Here is a 23995-nt window from a genome sequence, read left to right as displayed (position 1 = left end):
ACAGCAAAACTACAAGGTTTTCTTGGTATAGTCTAAATCGAATGTCTAATGTACCCAAGCATAAAAGTTGGAGATATTCATTTCAAGGAAACACTTGTGTCTTAGCTAGTCTTTGAATATTGTATGATTGTATCCTTTCAAGAAGAAAGGATGTGGTATACTTGTCGTTATTTCAGTAAACTCACAGATAACAGGTTGATTCATTTCATCGTCAAAGAAAGGTTATGAATCTCAAAGATGTTATACATTATTTGAATTGCTATGATCGTTGGAACTCTAAAGTTTTCAAGTTGAGCGACTCAATTCAGTACATGTGTGTGTGTGTATCATCGACAGGGCATCTCGTAAAAAGATTTTCCTTCGAGCTGAGTTTTGAATGCAACGTGTTTGTCTGACAATTGCTCGAGTACTTTATTACATTTTATACTGTTTATTTTATATAGTGGAATACTTGGAACTATTCTCAGAAAAGGTAAAAAACCTGTTACTTCCTTCTCAAGTAGAACAACATAGAAGGAGTGAAGTGCAAGTGAAGCACTTGGGTATTGTCCGGAACGACGGTATTCAAGAGGAGACAAGTGTCTGTTTGAACTTGATCAACCTCATCTTTTGGTGTTTTTCGTTGGGAATTACTGTACTAACTTTTGTAGACAACCAAGTAGTAGATTGGAAACCTTGGGTTGAAAGAATATGTGCATTTTGGAGCATAGAAAACTTTCCAAACTACGACGTAGATAGAGAAGTGACCTGTTTTCGAAGACTAACGTGTACAGTGGAAAACAGAAACGCAGGGTTTTATATTGTTCAGCTTTCTCATAGAAGTCGAAGGGTGTTTACTTTGAACCTGCTCCGTTCGGAAGATGCTCATCTTTCCATCATCCAAGGTTTCTTCCAATTCATCAATACAAAGTTGGATATCTACCGAACGTTACCTATGGATTCAAGGAAGACGTATGTGTTAGACTTTCTCAACAGGGGTGCTGAGGGTGCAATGATTGGTTCTGAACCAGAAGTTGTTGTAATATTTGGAAGTGTTCCATCACTCGCAGGTTTTCCTTCATGGGAAGTGCGTTTATCGCAAATATTCTTTCAGCCAAGCTTTCCAGGATTTACTTTGCACGACTTGAGAGAAATTATAGAAACAAATGCGCGTACTCCTAAAAGATTTGGAAAGTGAACTTCCATCCCTCTCTAACCAACCCTTCTTGGAGGAGACGGTGACAAATAGGATATTAACAGTATAACGATACTGAGGCTAAAGTTGGAAAATAAATATTCCAAGACCCTGTAAATATAATTGTCGTATCTACTCACCCAATAGATGATACCAACTGCTTCACTTCTACTTGAGAGAAACGAGAATTAGAAGCATAAGCTACAGCCATAATAAAACTGAGCCAAGCAAAATATCGTACCTAACCCACGTTCACGCAACACAACACTGATACCAAAAGACTACTTACCTTCATAACCACAGCCAGCATACCAAAGCTCATAGAAGTCATGGAGAAAAAATCAGTTATTGTTGTTTCTTCTTCCTTCCGTGGAGGTTGAAAGGGAACAACTTGAGAAGGTCTTCTAGGGTCGTCGTTTTGACTGTTCATGACTGCCCAACTCATTTTACTTTTATCGTATTGGATTTGTCTTTGAAAGCAGCAGCCGAAGCAATCATCAATGAGTGGAAACGATACTACGGAACAGCAACAAGCACATATATTAGGAGAACTTATGGCACAACCTGAAAATAAAGTGTGTGCAGATTGTGGAGCAACAGGTTGAGTTTGTCACAGTAGTTGAATATTGAGGGGTCTTACCATTCTTTCCAAGGTCCACGTTGGGCGTCTGTCAACTTGGGTGTTTTTCTTTGTATGACTTGTTCTTCACTTCATAGAAAGTTGGGAGTTCACGTATCGCAAGTATGTGTTGCCTATTGTGTTAGAAACGAGGCTAAGAAGAAATAGGTCCGTTCATGTACTTTGGACCGTTGGAGTAAGGAACAACTGGAACGTATAAAGAACTTGGGAAATGCTAAAGGTAGACAACTCTATGAGGCCAACCTTCCAAGAGGGTTCCGACGCCCTTCATCAGAGGAACTTGATGTATTGGAAAGATGGTACTTTGGGAACCTGGTTTCGAGTGCTGTTACTGAAAAGTGGGATTAGGATTAGAGATAAATATGAGAAAAAGTTGTTCATGAAAGAAGAAGATAGAAATCGTTTAGAGTCTCAGAGTAGAATTAGTGCGCAGCGAACTCAAAATTCATTTAGAGAGGATATTTATGTTCCCAGTAGACATTTTGACGATCGCGACTTGTCTTCTCCAGCGTTGAGAGTGTTATTGGAAATGGGCTTTCGAAGAGACGACGCAATGACTGCACTGAGCAAGTCTCGAGGAGATATTATGCAAGCGGTGGATTGGATTTTAATACATGGCTCTCAATCGACGCAGGCTCCTCGTTCTCCTGAAAACCAACAACCTCATCATAGATATCTTGTAGAAGGCTCTTTGATAGATCAAGAAGACTTTGAAACACAAGGCACAAATACATCATACAACAATGGGACTCTGGAGCATTCCAAGAAAAATGTTACCGAGGAAGAAGAGAATGCCAACTTTGCCAATTTTGAAGAAGAATTTGAAGACTTTGTCACTGCGGAACAAATACCAGGGTCTTCACAACAAGAACAAAACTATCAACGAGAAGAGATACGAAACAAAATTTTGGACTTGTACAAACAAGTTTCAGTGCAACCTGCTGCAAACAATTCCAAAGATTCTTTCCATTATTTATTTCAAGATAATGATAGTGAAAATAATGCGAGTCATTTGGTTTCGCAAAGAAATGAATCAGTTGAAATGAAGCCAACCATGCCTAGTAACTCCACAAGGACCGCTAATAATGCAGTAAGGGAACAGACAACTTTCGATCAACATCCTTCCAAGTCGGAAGGCTCTGAAGTCACAACAGATCCCTTCGAAGACTTGTTATCCCTCTCCAACGCTCTTCCTCGTAAAGACTCCAATGCTGTGGTCAACCCAACAAGCGACGATGATGGTGTCTTCCAAGGCTTTGATACTTGATGTAAATAAATGTTAAATATTGGAATTCAAGCTATATTGTTCTCCTCCTAAAGCGTACAAGAGTGAAGATAACCATCTTCTCGTCGAAGGGTCTTCTTCTAATACTTTTGAGAAAGTGCCATTTTGTAACGCGGCTGGTAAATGCTGTCGAAGTGCTTCCCTTGCTCTAGGATTATCACTCAAACGGAGATAACAGCGAACTATGTGTTTCAGAAGTCTTGCTGAAGGTTGTTCAACCAGAGCATTGACCATATTACTTAATACTGTGGATACAGCATAAAATCTTTCTGCTGTATGACAAATATATTGTAATCCAAAGTCGTCCAGCAGAACCTTTTGTAAAATGAAAGTAGCAACTGTTTTCGAAAGTTCCGAACCAGTCTCCATAATTCGCAAGCATAACGGGATTATTTCCGTCGTAAGCAAGAAGTTTATTACTTCTGGGTCGTCCATCTTTACCAAAGCACCAATGACTCCCAAGGAAGTGAGACGCAAATATTCAAAAGGTCTGGTCTTGGAAACTGTGTTGAGAAAAGGATAAAGAAACAGAGGAATATGCGCGTTCAGAAAGGGAGTTCTTGTCTCCGGATGTGAAGCCACACACTGCAACAACGCCAAAGCGTTACAGACACGATTAGAGGCATGTGCAGTCAAAGTAGGTGGCGAAAGTGATGGATAAATGGCAACCTAAGTCCCAATTCAGCTGACTAACAATCTTGAGAACAAAACATACCAGTTCTTGTAATAATGCTGCAACTGTGCCAAAAGAGTGCCATAAGACTGGAGCTAAGTTGGGGAAAGACTCTCTCTTCTTGCTCAACTCTAAAAGGGCACCTTCTCTCTATAGAAGGTATGAGGCAATCGTTCAATTAGAAGTGAGTGCTTACCTTTTCCATCGCAGTCAAGTTTTTTACAAGTTGATGGAGCCTTGTTTCCGAATTGGCTTCAGTATCTTCCATCTTCTATTATGTTAACCCTTTCTTCAACACCCAAAATGAGAATCGATTCTTCCGACTATTCACTTTTACAAGATGAAACCTTTTGAAAGTATTTCCTATGCTTTTCTATTCTGGGCTTCTCCAGTCGTCAACACTCGACTGAATATTAGAAAAAAGTTTTCCAACAGAAAATCCTGTTTTTGTTCAGTGCTGCAAAACAACTCAAAGGGAAACATATCTAGTAAGTTTCAGAACGAGGAACCAACCGGCCACGCTTTGGACCCTCCAAAAGTACTTTCCTTATCTAAAGCAACGATAAACTTTGATCAACTCTATCTTGGTCAAGAACTGACTGCAAAGATTTTAAAACAAAAGGCGTACGGTTGTTTCGTGGATATTGGTCTGGGACAAGATGTCCTTGTACATATATCAGAGCTTTCTACCCAGTTTGTGAAAAATATCCTTGAAACGGTCACAGTTGGTGATACCATTACAGTATATGTCAAGTCCATCGACAGTGATTCGAGGAAGGTTTGGTTGACGACTCTAAAGTATAGACAGTTTGTGAGTCGCCGAAAGCCGTTGGGTGAAGTACGAGTGGAAGATATTGTCAAAGGAAATATAGTTCGTTTGACAGATAGTGGAGCCTTTGTAGATTTCGGTTGCATTTGTGATGGTTCGTATGCTTTGTTTTGGTTCCAAGAAAAAGGAAATGACGTGAACATAGGATTTTTACCTTTTACGGAAGTACCCCGAGAAGGTTCCAGTAACTTGGCTTTAGGAGATGAAGTAGAAACGAGAGTTACTCGGATTGACGAGAGAACGAGAAAAATTTGGTTAAGTATACGACAAGTTGACTCAAAGATACGAAATCTCATCAGGCCACCTTTGGAACTCGTCTTGGAGAGACCATCAATAGAAGGAGAGAATCCAACAGAGGTTAGTGCCAACTCGAATGAAACAGAGTCATATGTGGAAACGTAACAAGTTTATAAAGCAACACAATAATAAGGGAAATGAATTTCTATGATACCACGTAGCTTACTGAATACCACTGTATTTCTTAGCAATCTTCGCAATATAAGAACCTTGATGCTTGGCTCTACCCAACTCGAACTCAGATGGTTGACGACTTCCATCCGCACCAGCAAAGGTTCCCGCACCATATGCAGAACCACCCTGAGGCTCCTTCAAGCCAAACATGTCACTTCCATAAGAATATCCTAGAAAGAACAAAGGTTATGAAAAGACGATCTATACTATTAATATTCCAACCTGTAGGAACAAAAATCATTCCCAAATGTGCCAACTGAGTGATAGCAGTTAAAGCTGTTGTTTCTTGTCCTCCTCCTTGAGTACCGGTTGACACAAAAATACCCGCCAATTTCCCAACAAGTTGACCACTTTGCCACAAATCTTACAAAACTCGGAATAAACATAGATAACGAAAGTACTCAAACTTACGTCCAAGTGAATCAAACATAGCCTTCATTTGTGCGCACATCATACCAAAGCGAGTAGGAAACCCGAATATAATGGCATCTGCTTCCACGAGCTTATCGTGAAGTTCAAATCGCAGCACAGGGTCACTAGGTTTAGGAGGTGCCTTAAGAAGCTTTAAAATATCATCAGAAAGAGTCTCAGGAACTTGATACAGCTCGACTTCGCAACCCTCCGATTGGGCACCTTCCACCACTTGATCGGCCATCTTCTTAATGTGACCATACATAGAATCTACAGAGGAGTAAGAGAAATAATTTATAATAAAAGAAACTTACAATAAACTACCAGAATCTTCGTCATTTTATACGAACCCAAAGTTTCAAAAATGAAACTACCCAACGTTCTCAATTTCCCCCTTAAAAGAAACCTCACAAGTCTAATCGAAATTCCATTCAAGCTCTCTCCAATTCCTTGTCCAAAGGACATTCTTGAACAGCAAGTATCTTTTATTTCAAACAATAAGATATACGACTAAAAGTCTTCACATGATAATTTGTTATCACAGCAAACTACTTGAAGAAACTTCAACAAAGTTTCTGCTTCTTCAGAAGGTGACAAATGCATACTTTGAAAGTGCTCCTCCGCCATATGAACGAGATTCTGCCGAGGAACATTAGTCAACTCTGAGCAACGCTTATTCAAATATCGGTCAACATATCTCATTAAAGAACATTCTCCTATCCGATCAAATAAACGTATGGACTTGTCCCTATTTGAGCATTCATCTGGAGAGGATGTCAGGAAGCTACTATCCATCTCGCAGTTATTCACTTGATGGAAATCATTATCCACTTGAAATGTAGCAGGAACTCTCGAACTATTGTTGTTCAATTGCTTAATTTCGTTATCCAATTGTTCCTCTGTCTTTCTATTCGGATATTTCCGTCTCTTTGGGGACGTAGTATTACATGGCTCGTTTCTTTCCATCTTGTCTTCACATCCAGTCACTTGCACACAACGAACAGGTCTTTCCATTGAGGGAGATTTCGAAATACACTTTTTTCTGTTTGTATGATGTTTGGCTCGTTGATTGCTATACAGATTGCCCAGTTTTCGTCCTCTATACTTGAATAATGAGTTGATAATGTCAGGAGGTGGCGTGAAATATGTTCTTTCATAAGGCTCCAAATAGCGAATATAATGAAGCCTTAATCGAAACCCAGAATCTGTACAGGAGCTTGGAAGTCCTAAAGCATCTGCAACTTCCTTCCATTGCTTCTTTGCAATAACATAATCAACACCCCCTCTACTAGTCACTTCCTTGAATAACCTAAAAAGATCCAACTCTTTAAACCCTAAAGTAGGTAAACGCAAGATTGGTTGTCCTCTTCTAGACATTAATTCATACAAAGATTGATAGAAATGACTTTCTTCTTCTGTATCGCAATTCCATTTGGTTTCTCGTGAAGTTGAGTTGGATGGAGCATTCCGTTGAGAGTTGTCTGCAGAATTTTGTTTACCTTCATTTCTCATTTCTTCCATTGAGGAGCGAAAACTACTGGAAGTAGTACTACAATTGGAGCATTCTTCAAAGAATGCATGAACTGGTTCTATAATATGGTTGTTTTGTCCCGTGTCCACCAGTGGTTGCTCACTTCCAGAGCAAGGGGAGGTATTTCCTGTGCGTATCTCTTCGTGAACATTTCCTAAGTGATCCTTTGAGAGAATGTAAATATCACTCTCTTTGTTAGGGTCAGTATGAGATACTTGAATTCCAAACTTGGATTGGGCTTCTTGAGAATGGAGTGTAGAAATACCCTGCGGCACTTTATACTCCTCTGGATAAATGCTGTAACCTTCCCATATGGCGTTTCTATGATTGGGTTGTCCGTTGACGAGATATAAAGGATAGTAACTGTAGGCAGGGGTAGGAGTCCAATAGCTATTATGCAGCTTCCAGCCAGTATGAGGTAAATAAACGTGGTCTTGTTTATATTCTCCTTGAAAAAATTGTAGACCTTCCTGTTGATTCATAAAGTGTCACCTTTCCTGTATGTCACAGATTAAACAAAGAGATATCTTGTGCAGAGCAACTCGCTGCGGATACACAAGATCCACACCACTGCTCAATGATTGCTCAAAACAATGGGTCAAAAGCTATTCCTACGTCTCCCACGACACTGTCAAGGCCGAAATCATGGAGAGCAATAATCTCCCCCAACTCTCAACCATTCATTCGGCAATGTGTAACAGCTGTAGAGGGAAAAAATCCGCCTCCCATTTTTGCTATCCAAAAGAGGGAGATCATTGGATTGATTAGCCATTCCATCTTGGGAGATCCAAATGCATCTCCCTATAGTATCTTCTACATGAAGGTAGGTTTTGAATCTGAACAACTCTAGGCTTTGTACAGAAAGACAACTTGATTTTATTCAACAACAATATATGGATACAGTGGTATGCAAGCTCTGTATATCAACCGAACAATAGAAAGAGAAACAAAATGGTTGAATCCTGGTTTTGAGGACAGAGTTGATCAAATATATCAAAGGAGCCAATATTCTATCTTTGGACAATAAAGATCCCTCTTTGCACTGATAGAGAATAATAATTTAACAACTGAGGCTAAATTATTCACTATAGAATACGAATCGCGAAGAAAGAATTATAGCTGCTAAGGGCAGATACACGGACCATGGAAATACCAACCGAAGGCTATCTATTCATATATATATATATATATAGAAACCGTGGAGTCATAATAGGATAATCACTGCAGAAGAATAAATTCTCAAGGTATTATTTGACCATCGTTTATCTGAGTTTCCTACTAGCTTGGAATAATCTTATAAGACACTGCATACATGAACTGAAATGCGATGTCCAAGTCATCGCTACAATTGAAAATATACACAAGAACAACGTTTGTTCCGCTACCCAAAAAAAAGGGGATTCGTCGTGCACAATATTGGAGATGATGGTCAAGTGAGATTTTCCCATTTTCCTAAATGTTGTCCTTCTCTTATGCGATGATGACAACTTGTCGTCATTGCATTTTTCTGCAACATCTTGTCTACAAATGACACTATAAATACTAAGCAACTTGAATATTTTGTGTTCTAAAACAATGAACATGAAAATTTCAAAGGTATTCTTCGTTGCAATCGTATTTGCGTATATTGGGATATGTACAATCCATGCACAAGATACGGTCACTAGACAATATACTGAAGCACCTACTCCAACTCCTACATGTACACCATCTGCAGAACCGTGGGATTGGGATACCGAAAAGGTATACAAGAACTGTGAAAACAAGTGTCTACTTTGCTATGAATGTGAACAAGTGGTAAGTCCAATACAAAAGGTAGATGCATGTCAACTTCTCAACTATATAATATGTCAGTATCAATTTCCATACTTTGAGTTTATCCAATTTCTATACAACTTTGGTCCATCTGAAGCCACACCCACTCCAACACCATCCTCTTCTAGTTACCAGCGACTGAGTTGGAAGCAATCCATTCGCACATACTTGTCAAGTTCTTATCCATCTACTTATTCTACCAGTCCATATGAAGTAAGTAGTGAGGGTTCTAGTGAAAATGGCTATAGTACGTCCTCTTCTTGGGGTTATGGCCAGGGTTATTATACCTCACAACCAACTTGTAGCACTGCTCCTCAGGTAAGAAGAGACATACAATAGAATCATACTCCAGCTTACTAACTATTGAATGAAGATTCCAACCTTTTTCAAAAAGTGTTACTGGGGTTGTTATGGTTGCCTCAAGGTATGTTAGACGTCTATCAGACTTGCTTTAGACAACCATATCTCAACTGTGCTTTTAGTGTTTATTAGAATATGGATACCATTTCCAAGTTCCAACCTATGTCTGGAGTGAAGACTCATATGGCTATTCTCAACCTTCTCCTTATTATTCTACTAGCTCATATTAGATATTGTGTTGTTTTGTTTGTTCCTCAAAGCAGGTCATCGATCTTCACATAAAGTGTGTATTGTCTCATTTTTTGGGTTAAAGTTGGTTAATGGCTTCCCATTCATTTTCAGAAGAACGTGGGACCACTTGTCTTACAAACCAAGACCAATATCCTTACAATGTTATATATTGTGGAAACTGTAGTTTGCCTTTCGAATATTGTGAATATAACGGTCCAGAAGAGTTTCAACGGTAGTTCAAGTCTGGATTTCCTTTTCTTCCCAAGTTGACACGAAGCTAGTTGTTTGTTATGGCGTCGTGAAAACTATCCAGAACTCTTTTCTACCTATGATGAAAGCTTATTAACTGATGCGTATGTATTTTTTATTGTTTCTTTGCTTTCTCAACGCATCAACAAACTAGTTTCAAGAACGTATCCTTGGCTGATTCTCTTTCAAAGGTATTTTGTGAAGAACAATAGTGTGGCTGATGAAGATGATTGCTTACGTTCATAAGGCTGTCGAAAGCAACAATAATAGTTCATCAAAGAAGAAATCCCCTATCAATCCTGAAGTGGTCATCGCCAGAGCACAAAGAAAGGGAAGGAAGCAAGTAACAGTAGGAAAATATCCTGTTTCCAACTCTGTCAAGTTGCTGATTGATTTAGATTATCAGTGGTTTGGATAAGACTGGAGTCAAACTATCGGAGTTTTCAAGGGTCTGCAAAAAGCAATTTTCTTGTGGTGCTTCGGTAGTAACAGTAAGTAGTTATATGAATAACACGCCATATCAGTTATTACTGTTTTGAACACCTCTTTTAGGCACCCGATATGAGAGAAGTAGTTGAAATACAGGGTGATCACTTGCAGGAGACTTTGCATCTATTAAAGGACCAATTTTTGGTGAGTGAGTTATTTGGGTTGGATGGTTATATTTAGAATAGATAGGTACCTCAAGAATACTTGTATGTAATGGATGACAACAAAAAGAAAGTTCACGCTTTTTAAGAAAGATAGACAAATAGATATTATTGTCTCAGATGAGGAGTTTCATTCCACAAAAGCGATAAACGCCAAAGGCTGTCTTCGACCAGCTATGTCAGTCATCGTATCAGTATCACCGGTCCAACCATTCTCATATGTGTGTCTTTCCAAAAACTGCATCTTGATTCTCTGAAAGCCAGCTCCTTTCAACATGTTGGTTAGAGACTGTTTGGTGTGGGCTACACGAGGATCTCCTTTGCGGTCGAAGTAAAGAGGTTCTTGTTTCTCTTCAGGAATTCCTTGAGTAATACCCATAAATATTCCCTTGGATGGTTGAACAAGTTGATACACATCATTGGCAACTTTCTCATTATACTGAGGAATCGTATGAAGCACTTGGAATGCGGTAACCAAATCGATAGGGTTTCCCGAAAACTCATTCCGGATAAAACTTACAAAGTCTTCATCTCCAACACTCTTTATTTGGAAACAAGACTCCAATAACTCTCGGTCTTCGAATAGTTCGAATCCCAGCTCAATAAAAGCAGGAGCAACGTCAATGGCAAGGATATTCTCCTTAACAACTCCTTGTTGGATCAAATAACGAGTATCAATACCAAAGCCACAACCAATCTCAAGTATTCTTTGTTCTCTCAAAGGTTTCTTTTCCAAAATTTCTGAATAGAATGGGTGTTGAACGAGACCAACTCTTAAGAACTGGCCACTTTCCACACAACTAGAAAATAACGTGATCAAACTTTAGAAAGATATGACTTTGTACTTACCGATAATTGAGACCTCTAGAAATGCCAAGTTGTTGTATGTTTTGGGCTTTTTCTAATATTTCTTCCTTTGTCCATCCTTTTGGAAACAAAGACAAAACGACTTGTTCCATCATGTAAAATGAGAATGACCCACAGAATAGTGTTGAGGACATTGTTTCGCTTAAGTCTATTCCATAAGAAACTTTCTAAACATGTTGATGATAGTCAACTTTAGAAGGTTGAAAGATTGCTTCATCACATACTATTGGGTATTTATTGATTATCATCATGACTGCCGAAATCGACGTGGAACTCCATGCCTGTATCGACTTCCTTGAAACCAACACAAACTGTCAACAACAACTTGGTTCACAAATACAACAACTTTTGGCTCAACAGAATACGGAAAAAGTTGCATCCCTTTTAGTAGACACGCTCATCGTCGCTTTTAATGACCCTCCATCAGATAAGCGCACGGATCACAGCTACGAAGAAAGTCTCGAAGGTTGCGTTCAAGTGATTTCGGGCTTTATATTTTCCAATCAAGTAGATAGATTCAAATTGGCAACACACTTGGCACAAAAGTTGGCACAAAGTGAACCATTTGGTCCTTTACGACTTCGGACGGTGACTCGACTGTACAACTCCATCCCAGAGACGGAAACTTCACAACGCTTGGAGTTGTTTATCTTGAATGTTCAAGTAGCTTCCAAAGTGAGTGGAAAGAGATAGATTTTCTTGCTTTTATTATATACTTGGAATAGGTCAATATGTTGCAAGCGTTGGCACCAGCTTTGACAAGAGCAGAATTCTTTCTTGACGTATGGTCTCCATCCAAACAAGACAGAAGAAGGTTTTATCAAACCATTACAGAGGCGTTTGATGAATGCAACAACGAAACGCAAGCTTTCGAGTTTCATGTAAAGTTATTGGAAACATTTAACGGTGAAGGAGAAGATGTGTTGACTGGAGTAGAGTCCTATGCAGTGAAAGCTTGTAAGGAAGCTATAAGACAACCCAAATTGTATCGCTTTGATGAACTATTGGATTTGGATGCCATTCAAAGGTTGAAGAATACCAAACAACATGGTAAGTAGATGATGAGAACAATTCTTCAGAGCTTATATAATATTATTTGTACAGCACTGCTCTTTGAACTCTTACAAATTTTCGTTTCCGAAAAGTTGGAGGCCTTTGTAGATTTTGTGCATCGCAACCCCATCTATTTTGAAGAAGCAGGTTTTGACTATGAAGCATGTTTGAACAAAATGCGACTGTTGTCATTGGCATCTTTAGGTGAGTAGTTAATAGGAATACTTGGATAGAAACTCATTGAAGTTAGGTGTCGAACAAAGTGAAATTCCTTACTCATTGGCTGCGAAAACTTTACAAGTGGAACAAGAAGAATTGGAACATTGGGTCATTCAAGCAGTGTGTTTAGGTCTTATGGAGGCCAAAATCGATCAGATGCGTCAAGTGGTCTGTATTTCTTTTAGTTTGGTTTTTTTTCTAAAAAGTTGGTAGATTCGAGTAATACGCGCATCTCAACGTGTGTTCATCAAAGAACATTGGTATCCTCTACAAAAAAGATTAGAAATGTGCAAAACCAATGTAGCAGAATTGATTGCAACGATTGATCAAGTAAGACAACAACATGTCAAGGCCTCTTTGACAAAACATTAAAGTATCTCCGAGTTTAATAACTTGTTTCACAAACAATAACTATTCTTCTCTTCTTCTAGGAGCTGCTTTAATGATGTCATCTACTCGAATGATCATTTCTGCAGCTTCCGTAGCTGACGAGACCATATAAGATTTCAACTTGAACGACTCCAAGACATGCAACTTGGCCATCTATATATATATATATATATATATATATATATATATATACATACATATGCATTTCAGAATTCATCATTTGCAATTCAACACACAACTTACATTTCCTAGTATTCCATTTTGAATATCTATACCTGCTTCCTTCTCACCCTTTTGATGAGCTGCACGCATTTCCGAAATGAGTTCCGTAGCATCAAAACCTGCATTATCCGCAACTATAGTTGGAATAGCACGCAATGCTCTAGCAAAGCCTTCCACAGCAAGTGACTGTTTTCCAGGAATGGTTTTAGCAACCTCGTCAACTGCCTTTGCCATTAACATTTCTGCTGAACCACCTCCATACACAACCTTTGAATGATTCACAGTTTGTGAAAGAACACACAGCGCATCGTGTAAGGAGCGTTCGGCTTCATCTAAAATTTGTTTGTTTGCACCTCTCAATACAATAGTACAAGCTTCCTTTGCAGCACAGTTGGAGAAACGAATAACCTTACAACTAAATATGAGAACTTTTCTTTCATTCTTTGGAAATACTTACCCTGTCCTCTCCAATCATACTCTCTTCAATCAGACCACAATGACCTAGCTTTACCAACTCGGGATGATCAAATGTAGAAACTACTTCTCCTCCAGTCACAAGAGCCAATCGTTCTACACCATCAAAGTCTGCATGTTCAATGGCCATTATTCCATGATCAGTAAAGAACTGTTCCGGACGATTATAAATCAACTGTCGATTGACGAAACAATTAATGCCATGATTAAGTATCTTTTGACACTTTTCCAACATTTTCTTTTGTTCAGCTTCTTCTATTTCTGCAACTTTGTTGTAACTATCCACACGTACACGAGCACCATATACTTTTATCTTATCGGTATCCTATATTGTTGCATTAACCAATAACTGTAAGACTCCAGTTTGAAAACTTACCATTGGAGTGTTGGCTATCAATATCTTTGCGTTCTCCACTCGTTTTGGTTGACCAACACCTAAAGTTTTTTCCAAAATAAACCCTTCATCTAAATAAGAATCAGACAAGTTGCCTCCAGTCTTCTTAATAAACTGGATATGATCCAAGTTGGTGCTACCCTTCAATCGAAGAACTGCTTCAACAGCCATTTTGGCAAAGTGGTCACGTGACTGTGCCAAAAGTTTCGAACTAAGGGTAGTCTTTGCGATATAGAAAAGGTCTTGTTTAAGCTGCTCAAAATTGGCTCCGTGGTCCATTGCAGCTTCTTGTAAAGCTTTTTGTGCAGCATTAGCAGCTATACGGTAACCAGATACTACAAGTTGTGGATGAATCTTTGCATCAAGGAGCTTCTCAGCTTCGCGGAGTAGTTCTCCAGCTAAACAGCACACCGAAGTAGTTCCATCGCCTATCTCGTCGTCTTGGGTTTTCGATATATCTACTAGTATCTTTTCTCACGAGTAAGAATACCATCGAACCATGTCCACAAAACAATCTTACTTTTGCAGCAGCGTTATCGATACTGACAGATTTCAAAATAGTTGCGCCGTCATTGGTTACGATGATATCACCACTTGCTGATTGTAAGATCTTATCCATTCCCTTGCCAATATTCAGTATTTCGAGAACATGAATATATATATCTATATATATATATGTGTGTGTGTGTGAATACAAACATACCTTTGGACCCAAAGTTGTCTTGACCAAGTCGCAGAGTGCCAAAGCCCCGATGAAGGAAGACATGCGAGCCTCCTCACCTTTTTCTTCAGAAGTATCTCTCTTCAAAACGTGAGGTGCTGGACCTTGATATCGTGGTACTTGCATCTTCCTTTGTCGTTTTCTTCGTCACAACAGGAGACTGACGCGCCAATTCAATCAATCCACCAATTCAACTCCATCGAATGATCTAGACGAATAAAATAACAAAAGAAATGAACACTATTGAATTCCACATAAGAAATATCCCGTTTTATTCACTTTGAATCAGTTGAGATCCTTGCCATTCCTCACCAGGTTTCAAATGAATGGGACTCTTGATTGCCCCCGGTTCCAAACAAAGGAACCGTTTCCAACCGGGATCCGAACCTTGTATACCAAATGGATTCCACAAAGTGGAATCTGGCAAATGATACTTTTTTATTTTAATAATCTGCAGCTTGGAAGAGTCAAATATAGCGAGTTCATCAGGAGTAGAAGAGTAAATCCTGTCCACAGGCTCCATCATTTGAAAACCTTGGCACATTCCAATAACAATATTATTATATGTGCATAGAGTCTATAACCACACATTCCAGTGTTTCTTACCTGACAAGTTTTCTTCACCTTCACTCCACTCGTCATTCTTTCGACGGTCACAATAAGGAATATTTTCCAAACCAAAGATTTGACAACTAGAAACATCAGATACATCGAAATAGTTGTGAAAAGCAAAAGTAAACGAAAAAGGTTCTTCTCCATCATTTCGTACTCTGAAGTGAGTTTCTAAGCCATCAAAACCTAAAATAATTTGATATTCTGCTGTAAATAAAAATGGCCATGAAGATATCAAAGCTGAATTCAAATCTTGGTTGGATAAGGAAAGTATTAGTCCATTGGCTGACCGATCTTGAGTTGTTCCCATCTGTTTCAAATGCCAATAGGATATTCGAGCAAACCTACTCTATCAGTCATCAAAAAGGTAACTTCCTACTTAAACACTTGCCCATGTTGTGCCAAAGGACCATAAGGACCAAACTGCGGAAAACAAAGAGGTATGCCACCTCGAATAGGCTTTTGTCCACTAAAGTCAGCTTCCTTGGATACCGTTCAATCATAGCTTGATAACAAATAATGATGACTAACTTGAGAAAGGAAAAATCTCTCCACTTGGTTCTTCTTCCAACTGGTGACTGTAGCACCAAACAGAACAACTTGTACCTTATTCTCTATTTGCTCATCAACTTTTTGGCAACAAATGTCATTTACCTGTTGATTTGAAGGTGCGTGATGGAGTGTTATTTGCTCCAAGTTTCCTACTTTGGACAGAATAGCCATTTGTTGTTGGTCACTAGAGTCACTTTCCAGTATCTTCCAATCAGCTCCGCTTTTGCTACAATATCCATAAGAATCCTCCTTGAATGGGAAGTATAACAAAAGTATAAACCTACACTTCCATATTTTGCGAGGAACCTTCAACCACACAAGAAACACGACCAATCTTTCTACGAAATGCAGAGTAAGAACCTGAGCGTCTCTTCCAACAGGATTCTTTTATATTTTATTATTTTATTAATAAAACTACTAGGTTCCTTACTAGGATGTGTTGTTGTCCATAAGGAAGAGACTGGAACAAAAGGGAGATAACCAATCACAGCCAGACAACAGAAAGCCATTCTTCTCACAGCGTGCTATGGGAATCTCATAGATTATGAAAAAATAAACTCATTTCCCAAACAATAAGATATTTATCTAATGAAAGAGAATACAATGATTCCACAAAACGAAAAGAAGAGAGTATTATTCATCCAAAGCAAAACTTTCTGGAGGTAAAGTTTCCAAATATCTGATTCGTAGTTGAATCCAAGGCATTAATAAAGCACCCACCAATAGACACAAAAAAGAACAAAGATAGTAACCTTATAAATGATAGAGAAAGGATAACAATATATTCAACAACTAGTTTACATACATACCATCAACCCAAACTTTACAAACCACTTCATGAGTCATGTCTAGCAACGAAGATTGCGATTCACAATGTTTCCATGTAAGACGATCTACAAACAAAAGTGCCAACAATTTAGGCCATGTTCCACCCAAATTCTGCAACGTATTCAATAAAGTCAAATAAGTTCCGCCAATATTTTCATCTGATATGCGAGCAAAGTAGGCTCCCATAGAAACAAACATCAAAACATCGCTGGCAATGTGATATAATATATTCAAAATAACAACCTAATACAATCAGTTGGGTGATTCAATAGAGTTATTCTCATTACCCAAATGAAATAACGAGACTGATTATTCTTTTCAATCAAAACGATGACAAGTGTACAAGGTATCATCAAAATGAGTCTTAACCTAGAGAAATATGAAATGAAATGTACTTTAAGAGTTTCACTCACTTGTATCCTAACAAATAGGGAGATAAAGGTTTCACTCCTGTAGACCAACGGCCAATCAAAATAGTGCCCAATACTTGAAACGGTAGTTGAAATATAGCAACGAATGCCAAATCCTTTTCTTCTATTTCAATTTTCTACATAAATAATGTCTAATGGAAATACCTGACGACGAAAACCACGTTCTAAAAGCTTTAAGGAATATACATTGTCCTGTACAGCAAAAGCTATTTTTGCTAATAATAAAACTCCAATCAAAGTCCTTAAATTAGGAAGCTGCATCAAACGATACAATCTTTTATCCCTTGTCAGTTAAAAGAATATAATGAAATAGATATAATAACATACTGATGGAAAAAAGTTGAAACTTTGCAAGTAGATGCACTTCTTGGTGGAGGATCTTCTCGTTTAAGAATAATCAATACGGCAGTAAGGCACAAATATAGAATACCTAACAAGATTTCAAAGAGACTTTACATACTATATAACTGTATCTTACCAGTTAATATAAGCATTCCTGATAAAGATAGTAGAGCTCCTTGTCCTCCAATAAAAAATCGAATATAAGTATCACAAAAGTATTCGTCGCTCAAGGCAAGGAAACCAGTAAAAGAACTGAAAAAACCACAAGTAACACCTAAAGACTGACAAGTGGACGCATAGCCAATGAACGTCTACAGAAAGTATCTTGTTGAGACATCGAGTCAAAAGAAAGTAACATCACAAAACCTTTGACAACATAGTAAGTGCCCAGCCATCTACTGCAATATCTTGTGTAGCAACCATCAAGACTAACAAAAAACTTATCACAGTCAAGGGCTATCACATAAAGGTTACTACAGAACAACCCAACCTATTCTACTTACAGTCACTTGCACATTTTCTACCCAACTTTCTATCTTCTTGCCACATAACACCAGTGAAAGCCCAGATAAAGTTTGAACGGGAATAATCCATGTTTTTCTACGACCTTTTAACCCATCAGTAAAAGCAAAACATGAACAAAGTCATTTACCCATTCTTCTTGAATAATAGCCATCTACCAGTGGACTCCAAAGGAGCTTCAGAGAGTAGGGATATGTTGCAAGAGTAAATATTCCAATTTGAGTATAACTTGCTCTTTCCTGCATAAGAAAAGGAATAGAACCAAACATCAGGCCCATAGGAAGGCCTTGTAGAAAGTATAGACTAGTAAGAAGAACAAGAGAAGGAATTTCGTTCCTGCAAAAACTATGTACTTTGGAGTCTTTCCTTTCGAGGTCGTCACTATTTACTTGTTCTACTGCAATCATATCGCGTTTGTCACTGTCAACAGTGCATTTTTCGTGCACACTACCAACCGGTACTTGTTCAGAATTGTGACTAGACACTATACCTAACTGTTTTCCTAAAAACTTTGAACCCGTTAGATGCCTCTTCAAAACCATGAAACAAACAACGGTTGGTTGTATAAACTTGTTTTAGAACAGTGCGCTTAAAACAACACTCCTCTTTCACGTGCCACACCCAATGAAAAGACACAATTTTGAAAATGGAATGGCCTTTTTACTATTTCTATTGCCTTTTTCTGAAGATTCCTTTTGTCACAATAGTCACTTACTTGTTCTATCCTTCAGTATGATGAACACAAAAAGTGGTCTAACAGCATAATGATGGAAATACACACAATTTTCTACTCGTCAGTTTATAATAAAATGACAATGAAAAATCCACTATTGGTTTATCAAGACTCGTGGAATATGGCTGCATTTATGAACACCTTGTATCAGATTAATAGTCGTTGTCACTTTGTTCATAATAGTCAATGTGTGATAGACAAGAAAACTACAAATAGTTTGAAAGTTTTTCAATCCTCTAGAAAGAACAAAAATATTTTAGTTGTCTTGAAAAAACGCGACAACGGACCTCAGTGTTCACAGGAAAACAAGTCCACTTCGGGTAAAGAGAGACTTGAGTTTGCTCCTGTAGACTTGAGTAAAGAAAGTCCTTCGAAAGAGTTGGTCTTTCGACGGGATGAACTCGAAGAACGGGAGACTAGAGTTAATGTGGGTTATGATTGTCGTTGTGAAGAAGCTTTGAATAACCATATTTGTGTCGAATACACGGCTTCCTATGTTTATCACGGACTCTTTGCCTTTTTTGATAGAGATACTGTGGCTCTTCCAGGATTTGCAAAATACTTCAACGAACAGTCAATCGAGGAAAGACAACATGCTCATGAGTTTATTCAATATCAAAACGCAAGAGGTGGAAGAGTGGTATTGAAGCCTATTGCACTTCCAGAAATGGGTTTCGAAAGCGTTGATGCCACGTCGGATGTGCTATATGCGATGGATCTGCACTTACAGTTGGAAAAGTATGTTTACAGGAAATTGTTGCAATTGCATAAAGTTGCAACAGAAGCTGAAGATGTTCAGTTACAAGACTTTGTGGAGAAATATTTGGAGCATCAAGTGGGAGCCATAAAGGTTGCTGCAGAATATGTTGCGCAGATAAAGAGAGTAGGTACTGGTCATGGCGTTTATGATATCGATAGAAAATTGTTATGAGTCATCGGATACATTGTTGTTGTTTTCACAGCGGTTGATTAAAATGAAGAATTTCAGCTTGGCCGAAACATTCCATCCTTCCAATCCGTTTTTGTTGGGTGACTTGCTCACTTGCCACCAGTACTATCTGTTTAGGAAGAAAGAGAGAGAGAGAGTTTTGTAAAATAATACTTCAAGTCGCTAAAACGGACCTTTGAGTTCTGAGTTCTCCACAGCAAGGCACATCACATATGGACGCCCAACAAAGAGAAAAAACTATTTACTTGACAAAACTTGCCGAACAGGCAGAACGTTATAACGGTAGGTAGTCTTGGTAGTATTTGGAACTTGTTTTATATGACTATTGGGACAAAAGAAATGGTAAATGAGATTCGCAAGGTCGCTTTGGAAGTTGGTCAAGACACACCAGAGCTAACCGTAGAAGAACGTAATTTGTTATCTGTTGCTTATAAAAACGTGATTGGTTCTCAAAGAGCTTCTTGGAGAATAATTTCGGCAGTTGAACATAAGGAAGAGAAGAAAAATAATCAAACCCGCATTAGTCTCTGTAAGGAATATCGAGAGAGTATTGAAGTTGAATTAGCAACTACTTGTAAGGATGTGTTGAAAATAGTGGAGGAACATCTTATTCCTAGTGCCAAAACTAGTGAAAGTAAAGTATTCTATCACAAAATGTAAGAAATCCACTTTTGTTAGAGTCTCTTGAATATAGAACTTATTCAGTCTTCTAGGAAGGGTGACTATTTTAGGTACATGGCAGAGTTCCTCAATGATGACGATCGCAAAAATGCAGCACAGAATTCTCTGGAAGCTTATAAGACGGCATCCGATGTTGCAAATGTGGAATTGCCCACTACTCATCCTATTCGTTTAGGTTTGGCTCTAAATTTCTCCGTATTTTACTATGAAATCCTTAATTCACCTGACCGTGCCTGTCAGCTTGCAAAAAAGGCCTTTGATGACGCTATAGCAGAGTTAGATACACTCTCTGAAGAAAATTATAAGGATTCTACCCTAATCATGCAACTTTTACGCGATAATCTGACCTTGTGGACTTCAGATATGGGTGATGAAGAGGAAGATGGAATACAAAAACAATCAGCTCCTGTTGCGGAAGCAGAAAAGGATAGTACGAAATAGCCCGAGTAATTATAATATTGTGTTTATTGTACGAGAATAGATTAGATATAACCTGACTAGCAAAGTTTCTATTATTGTCATCTTGTGTTGTTTCATTTTCTTGGTGATGGCATAAATAACACTATGTTTCTTTTGTTTTTTGTAGGGTTTTTTCCACATTGTTCTTTTATATATTCATAGGCACCTGCATGGAAGACCGGTAAATAGACAGTACATTAATAGTTACTCTAGTTGTTGTTTGTCACACACAGTCATTGCCACATGGCTTCACAAAGGAATGATCTCAATTAGACACTCCATCTTTCCTAGTGTCTAAGAGGATTCTCTATCAGCACAGGACACGTGCAAAATTTTTAATGGGCAAAGGGAAATTTGGAGAGCCCTCCTTCTGCTCCCAAAGATACATATTAGAAATCCACCTAAGTGAACTTGGCGCCTTTTCTCTTCCTAGCAACTTTCACTTGGTTGACTTTGAAAAGAAGAAATTTTTAGCGAGAAACTTATGAAGACTGCCCTTGTAGAGGGTCCAGAACCTCAAACACTTGCACTGACAACAGAAAAGTAGGTTACTTACTTGTGTTTTAGAACGCAGGTTCATATTTTTCGAGTAGTTCACTTGATAGGTCTTTGTTGTTTGGAAACAGTCCCAGTGCATACAAAGAGAAGAAAAGTAGTGTAAAAAGCTCGCTAAAGTTGAGGACACAGCAAGACGAAGAGAGCTGTAACGAGGACTTGGACTGGACTACAGAATTTCCATACACTCATCCTGCAGGTTTTGAAGATGAAGAACGGCATTCCTATTTGAGATCCATTGACCTGAGCCAACTTGTTAGAAAACATAGTCGTCAATCTCGCATTGATGACTATATAGAGAAATATGAGTTCACACCTAATTCCTATAGAGCATCGACTGGAGCAGATATCAACGATGATGGAAACGATTCGGAAGACTCCTCGAGAAATTCACGGTCTAAGAAAAAATCAAGTCTGAGCAAAAGTGTCTTAAGCTCAAATACTCGGCGAAGGAAAAAGAAAACACTGAAAAACTCATTTGACACCATATTTTCTCCCATTTACACTTTCTTCCAAAAGCCCAAGACACCAACAACTCCTCCTGCCCATGAACATGAAGAGGAGCCAATGATATCGACAACAAACATTGAAGAGTACGAGAGCGATAATTCTTTAACTGTCACTCCTATGGTTTTGGACGATCCTGAACAACCAGAAGACATGAATCATATGAATATGGAACATTGTGATGCTGCAAATTTGGAACAGGATCCATCTGAGAGACCTTTTCTAGTGGAAGACATGGAACCATATGAATTCATTGCAGCCTTGCCCAATGCCAATGACATTTGTAATTTTCCTTCACTTTGTGTTCCATCGAAGAATCCAAGTGACCCACAGATCACTTTAGTTTTGGACTTGGATGAAACTCTCGTTCATTGCTCTACAGATCCTTGTCAAAGTGCCGACTTGATCTTTCCTGTATACTTTGGAGGAACAGAGTATCTCGTCTATGCCAAGAAACGTCCTTTTTTAGACTATTTTCTCAGTGGTAAGATATCGTAAGGCTTTTCGATTCCATTAGCTCACTGTTGAAAATAGAAATCAGAAAATATTTTGAAGTCATTGTTTTTACTGCCTCACAGCAGGCATATGCAGATACTATACTAAATTTATTGGATCCAGAAGGAAGCTATTTCAGACATCGGGCTTTCCGAGATAGTTGTGTGTTTATTGAAGGCAATTTTTTGAAGGATTTGAGAGTCCTGGGTAGAGATCTGAGCAAGTGTGTTATCCTCGACAATTCTCCTCAAGCATTTGGTTTACAAGTTGAAAATGGTATCCCCATAACTACGTGGGTTGATGATAGTGAAGATAGAGAACTCCTGGATCTCTTACCGTTTTTGAAGCAACTATCGAATTGTGAGGATGTTCGTCCATTCTTGAGTAAGCGGTTCCATCTTGCAGATCTTGTGGCACACTGTCGCAACGTAATGTACATGGATTCAACTGATAGATTCCACTTTGACGATGAGAAAGATATATTTGTAACGGTATCTTAATGTGCTATTTTTCGCTCCTATGCCGAATGAGAAAAATTGTTGAAGAATTGCCTCTACCAGTGTTTTGTTTCTGCCTTTTTGTACCTGAATGATGCCTCTTTTTTGAGAGTCAACAACATTGAACGGCTATATACATCGAAACCAATAAAACTATCAAGAGCTATATTAATTTTTATTTATTATGAAGGGCTTTATATATATATATATGTTTCATCTATTTCCGTATTATAGATATTCTGAAACTTTGATTGATTCCACGGTAATTATTCTCTCAATTGTGGTAGAGATTTTCTACACTTGAAATGGAACAGAAAAGGAGAATGGTAGAAATGTCCAGCTCTAATCCGTTCATGCTCTTGGTGAGCAAAAGCCAATTGTGATTGGTTGATCTGCAATCCCCACGTGGGAGGACCTAAAATTAACTCCCTCTTTGCTTTGAGAAAACAACTCATCGTTGTTTATTGAAACTTGAGTGAATGGCAAAGGGTAGATTACAGGGTCGTCTTGAGAAACTTTTTCCTTACACTCAGACTTGGATTTTCTATCTAACCAAGTTGTCATTCTACACTTGCACTTTCAGTAAGCTGTATCCTCTCTCTTTGCCTTTCTCTCTCTAACCAATTTCACCTGTACAGTTTTTTCTGTTGTCATCGACGCTCTAGTCAGTAACGCAGAGTTTAATATATTTGACAAGTCTCCACCTCACATCACTGGTGACTTTTGTGCATACAAGGCATCGCTAGCAGAACCAGCTGGTGTTACTGCAATCTGCAAGTATATGATAGCAGTAGGTGCACTTGGTCTGGTGTTTGCCATAGGATTCGTTGTTTTTTCTCTCTGGACTCTGTTCGCACATAGAGTGACTGAATTATGGTGGATAGAAGCTCTGCTAAACACCTTCTGGATGGTCTGGTGGTATGTTATCGTGTAACTCTTTGAATATGGTTAAATAGATGTGACATAGGTTCATAGCTGCCGGAGTTGCTACTGCAGCTAGGCCTTCCACTGGTATTCTCGATGCGGCGAATGATCGTTCCGCTATCAATGCAGTCGAAGCCGTTGCCTGGGTCAATGCAGTGTTATATCTTTTCAATGTGTTTCTCTGTTTTGCAGTCTTTTGGTCGGCCAAAACTCACTTTTGGATACCAACAGTCGACGATTATTACGAAT

The 23995-nt window shown here is 38.6% G+C and overlaps 16 protein-coding genes across 19 annotated transcripts; 8 read left to right on the top strand and 8 right to left on the bottom strand.

Moving 5' to 3' along the window:
- Positions 1 to 503: 503 nt before the first annotated feature.
- On the bottom strand, positions 504 to 1644 carry Gasu_59310 (uncharacterized protein). Its single transcript, XM_005702907.1, has 3 exons — positions 1464 to 1644; positions 1315 to 1415; positions 504 to 1255 (listed from the first exon to the last, which is right to left on the bottom strand). The coding sequence occupies exons 1-3, from the start codon at positions 1617 to 1619 to the stop codon at positions 1192 to 1194; spliced, it is 321 nt and encodes a 106-aa protein (XP_005702964.1). The 5' UTR covers positions 1620 to 1644; the 3' UTR covers positions 504 to 1191.
- Positions 1645 to 1654: 10 nt separating this feature from the next.
- Positions 1655 to 3149, top strand: Gasu_59300 (stromal membrane-associated protein). The gene is made up of 4 exons (XM_005702906.1): positions 1655 to 1774; positions 1828 to 1916; positions 1962 to 2113; positions 2163 to 3149. Exons 1-4 carry the CDS (start codon positions 1675 to 1677, stop codon positions 3079 to 3081), a joined length of 1260 nt encoding a protein of 419 aa, XP_005702963.1. The 5' UTR covers positions 1655 to 1674; the 3' UTR covers positions 3082 to 3149.
- A 44-nt stretch (positions 3150 to 3193) lies between these two features.
- On the bottom strand, positions 3194 to 4044 carry Gasu_59290 (CCR4-NOT transcription complex subunit 9). Its single transcript, XM_005702905.1, has 4 exons — positions 3969 to 4044; positions 3815 to 3922; positions 3346 to 3768; positions 3194 to 3298 (listed from the first exon to the last, which is right to left on the bottom strand). Exons 1-4 carry the CDS (start codon positions 4038 to 4040, stop codon positions 3257 to 3259), a joined length of 645 nt encoding a protein of 214 aa, XP_005702962.1. The 5' UTR covers positions 4041 to 4044; the 3' UTR covers positions 3194 to 3256.
- Positions 4045 to 4064: 20 nt separating this feature from the next.
- On the top strand, positions 4065 to 5030 carry Gasu_59280 (RNA-binding S1 domain-containing protein). Its single transcript, XM_005702904.1, has 2 exons — positions 4065 to 4695; positions 4747 to 5030. Exons 1-2 carry the CDS (start codon positions 4113 to 4115, stop codon positions 5001 to 5003), a joined length of 840 nt encoding a protein of 279 aa, XP_005702961.1. The 5' UTR covers positions 4065 to 4112; the 3' UTR covers positions 5004 to 5030.
- A 3-nt stretch (positions 5031 to 5033) lies between these two features.
- Positions 5034 to 5934, bottom strand: Gasu_59270 (Trp repressor binding protein). The gene is made up of 4 exons (XM_005702903.1): positions 5798 to 5934; positions 5484 to 5753; positions 5295 to 5435; positions 5034 to 5242 (listed from the first exon to the last, which is right to left on the bottom strand). The coding sequence occupies exons 1-4, from the start codon at positions 5820 to 5822 to the stop codon at positions 5061 to 5063; spliced, it is 618 nt and encodes a 205-aa protein (XP_005702960.1). The 5' UTR covers positions 5823 to 5934; the 3' UTR covers positions 5034 to 5060.
- Positions 5935 to 5952: 18 nt separating this feature from the next.
- Positions 5953 to 7644, bottom strand: Gasu_59260 (ARID/BRIGHT DNA binding domain-containing protein). Its single transcript, XM_005702902.1, has one exon. The coding sequence runs from the start codon at positions 7494 to 7496 to the stop codon at positions 5994 to 5996; it is 1503 nt and encodes a 500-aa protein (XP_005702959.1). The 5' UTR covers positions 7497 to 7644; the 3' UTR covers positions 5953 to 5993.
- Positions 7645 to 8574: 930 nt separating this feature from the next.
- Positions 8575 to 9319, top strand: Gasu_59250 (uncharacterized protein). Its single transcript, XM_005702901.1, has one exon. The coding sequence runs from the start codon at positions 8596 to 8598 to the stop codon at positions 9166 to 9168; it is 573 nt and encodes a 190-aa protein (XP_005702958.1). The 5' UTR covers positions 8575 to 8595; the 3' UTR covers positions 9169 to 9319.
- A 75-nt stretch (positions 9320 to 9394) lies between these two features.
- Positions 9395 to 10407, top strand: Gasu_59240 (eukaryotic translation initiation factor SUI1 family protein). Its single transcript, XM_005702900.1, has 8 exons — positions 9395 to 9652; positions 9702 to 9773; positions 9824 to 9860; positions 9917 to 10018; positions 10068 to 10160; positions 10222 to 10255; positions 10291 to 10302; positions 10348 to 10407. Exons 1-8 carry the CDS (start codon positions 9510 to 9512, stop codon positions 10377 to 10379), a joined length of 525 nt encoding a protein of 174 aa, XP_005702957.1. The 5' UTR covers positions 9395 to 9509; the 3' UTR covers positions 10380 to 10407.
- A 6-nt stretch (positions 10408 to 10413) lies between these two features.
- Positions 10414 to 11314, bottom strand: Gasu_59230 (uncharacterized protein). The gene is made up of 2 exons (XM_005702899.1): positions 11169 to 11314; positions 10414 to 11119 (listed from the first exon to the last, which is right to left on the bottom strand). Exons 1-2 carry the CDS (start codon positions 11279 to 11281, stop codon positions 10450 to 10452), a joined length of 783 nt encoding a protein of 260 aa, XP_005702956.1. The 5' UTR covers positions 11282 to 11314; the 3' UTR covers positions 10414 to 10449.
- Positions 11315 to 11344: 30 nt separating this feature from the next.
- Gasu_59220 (proteasome family protein) lies at positions 11345 to 12809 on the top strand. Of its 2 annotated transcripts, XM_005702897.1 has the most exons (6): positions 11345 to 11861; positions 11912 to 12236; positions 12291 to 12443; positions 12490 to 12626; positions 12672 to 12718; positions 12763 to 12809. In XM_005702897.1, exons 1-6 carry the CDS (start codon positions 11436 to 11438, stop codon positions 12782 to 12784), a joined length of 1110 nt encoding a protein of 369 aa, XP_005702954.1. In that variant the 5' UTR covers positions 11345 to 11435; the 3' UTR covers positions 12785 to 12809. The 2 variants fall into 2 exon arrangements, with proteins under 2 accessions (XP_005702954.1, XP_005702955.1); XM_005702898.1 differs by lacking the exon at positions 12763 to 12809 and having other exon boundaries at positions 12490 to 12699.
- A 4-nt stretch (positions 12810 to 12813) lies between these two features.
- On the bottom strand, positions 12814 to 14874 carry Gasu_59210 (T-complex protein 1 subunit). The gene is made up of 6 exons (XM_005702896.1): positions 14642 to 14874; positions 14459 to 14560; positions 13921 to 14406; positions 13528 to 13869; positions 13092 to 13478; positions 12814 to 13001 (listed from the first exon to the last, which is right to left on the bottom strand). Exons 1-6 carry the CDS (start codon positions 14783 to 14785, stop codon positions 12870 to 12872), a joined length of 1593 nt encoding a protein of 530 aa, XP_005702953.1. The 5' UTR covers positions 14786 to 14874; the 3' UTR covers positions 12814 to 12869.
- A 9-nt stretch (positions 14875 to 14883) lies between these two features.
- On the bottom strand, positions 14884 to 16384 carry Gasu_59200 (uncharacterized protein). The gene is made up of 7 exons (XM_005702895.1): positions 16254 to 16384; positions 16108 to 16207; positions 15926 to 16049; positions 15803 to 15877; positions 15663 to 15754; positions 15266 to 15615; positions 14884 to 15193 (listed from the first exon to the last, which is right to left on the bottom strand). Exons 1-7 carry the CDS (start codon positions 16330 to 16332, stop codon positions 14931 to 14933), a joined length of 1083 nt encoding a protein of 360 aa, XP_005702952.1. The 5' UTR covers positions 16333 to 16384; the 3' UTR covers positions 14884 to 14930.
- Positions 16385 to 16388: 4 nt separating this feature from the next.
- On the bottom strand, positions 16389 to 18614 carry Gasu_59190 (MFS transporter, PAT family). Of its 2 annotated transcripts, none has more exons than XM_005702893.1 (10): positions 18077 to 18614; positions 17928 to 18031; positions 17791 to 17880; positions 17561 to 17735; positions 17410 to 17512; positions 17227 to 17356; positions 17065 to 17177; positions 16939 to 17020; positions 16629 to 16894; positions 16389 to 16575 (listed from the first exon to the last, which is right to left on the bottom strand). In XM_005702893.1, the coding sequence occupies exons 1-10, from the start codon at positions 18486 to 18488 to the stop codon at positions 16461 to 16463; spliced, it is 1590 nt and encodes a 529-aa protein (XP_005702950.1). In that variant the 5' UTR covers positions 18489 to 18614; the 3' UTR covers positions 16389 to 16460. The 2 variants fall into 2 exon arrangements, with proteins under 2 accessions (XP_005702950.1, XP_005702951.1); XM_005702894.1 differs by having other exon boundaries at positions 16633 to 16894.
- A 90-nt stretch (positions 18615 to 18704) lies between these two features.
- On the top strand, positions 18705 to 19829 carry Gasu_59180 (putative ferritin, chloroplast precursor). The gene has a single exon (XM_005702892.1). The coding sequence runs from the start codon at positions 18711 to 18713 to the stop codon at positions 19608 to 19610; it is 900 nt and encodes a 299-aa protein (XP_005702949.1). The 5' UTR covers positions 18705 to 18710; the 3' UTR covers positions 19611 to 19829.
- A 5-nt stretch (positions 19830 to 19834) lies between these two features.
- Gasu_59170 (14-3-3 protein-like protein) lies at positions 19835 to 20909 on the top strand. Its single transcript, XM_005702891.1, has 3 exons — positions 19835 to 19910; positions 19966 to 20284; positions 20342 to 20909. The coding sequence occupies exons 1-3, from the start codon at positions 19841 to 19843 to the stop codon at positions 20748 to 20750; spliced, it is 798 nt and encodes a 265-aa protein (XP_005702948.1). The 5' UTR covers positions 19835 to 19840; the 3' UTR covers positions 20751 to 20909.
- Positions 20910 to 21134: 225 nt separating this feature from the next.
- On the top strand, positions 21135 to 23179 carry Gasu_59160 (CTD small phosphatase like). Of its 2 annotated transcripts, none has more exons than XM_005702889.1 (3): positions 21135 to 21311; positions 21362 to 22314; positions 22365 to 23179. In XM_005702889.1, the coding sequence occupies exons 1-3, from the start codon at positions 21253 to 21255 to the stop codon at positions 22823 to 22825; spliced, it is 1473 nt and encodes a 490-aa protein (XP_005702946.1). In that variant the 5' UTR covers positions 21135 to 21252; the 3' UTR covers positions 22826 to 23179. The 2 variants fall into 2 exon arrangements, with proteins under 2 accessions (XP_005702946.1, XP_005702947.1); XM_005702890.1 differs by having other exon boundaries at positions 22365 to 22899.
- Positions 23180 to 23995: the final 816 nt, after the last annotated feature.

Source organism: Galdieria sulphuraria (genome assembly GCF_000341285.1).
Source record: "Galdieria sulphuraria unplaced genomic scaffold scaf_65, whole genome shotgun sequence".
Lineage (NCBI taxonomy): Eukaryota > Rhodophyta > Bangiophyceae > Galdieriales > Galdieriaceae > Galdieria > Galdieria sulphuraria.
Note: the sequence above shows the minus strand (reverse complement) of the source record. Positions and strands in the feature narration are given on the sequence as shown.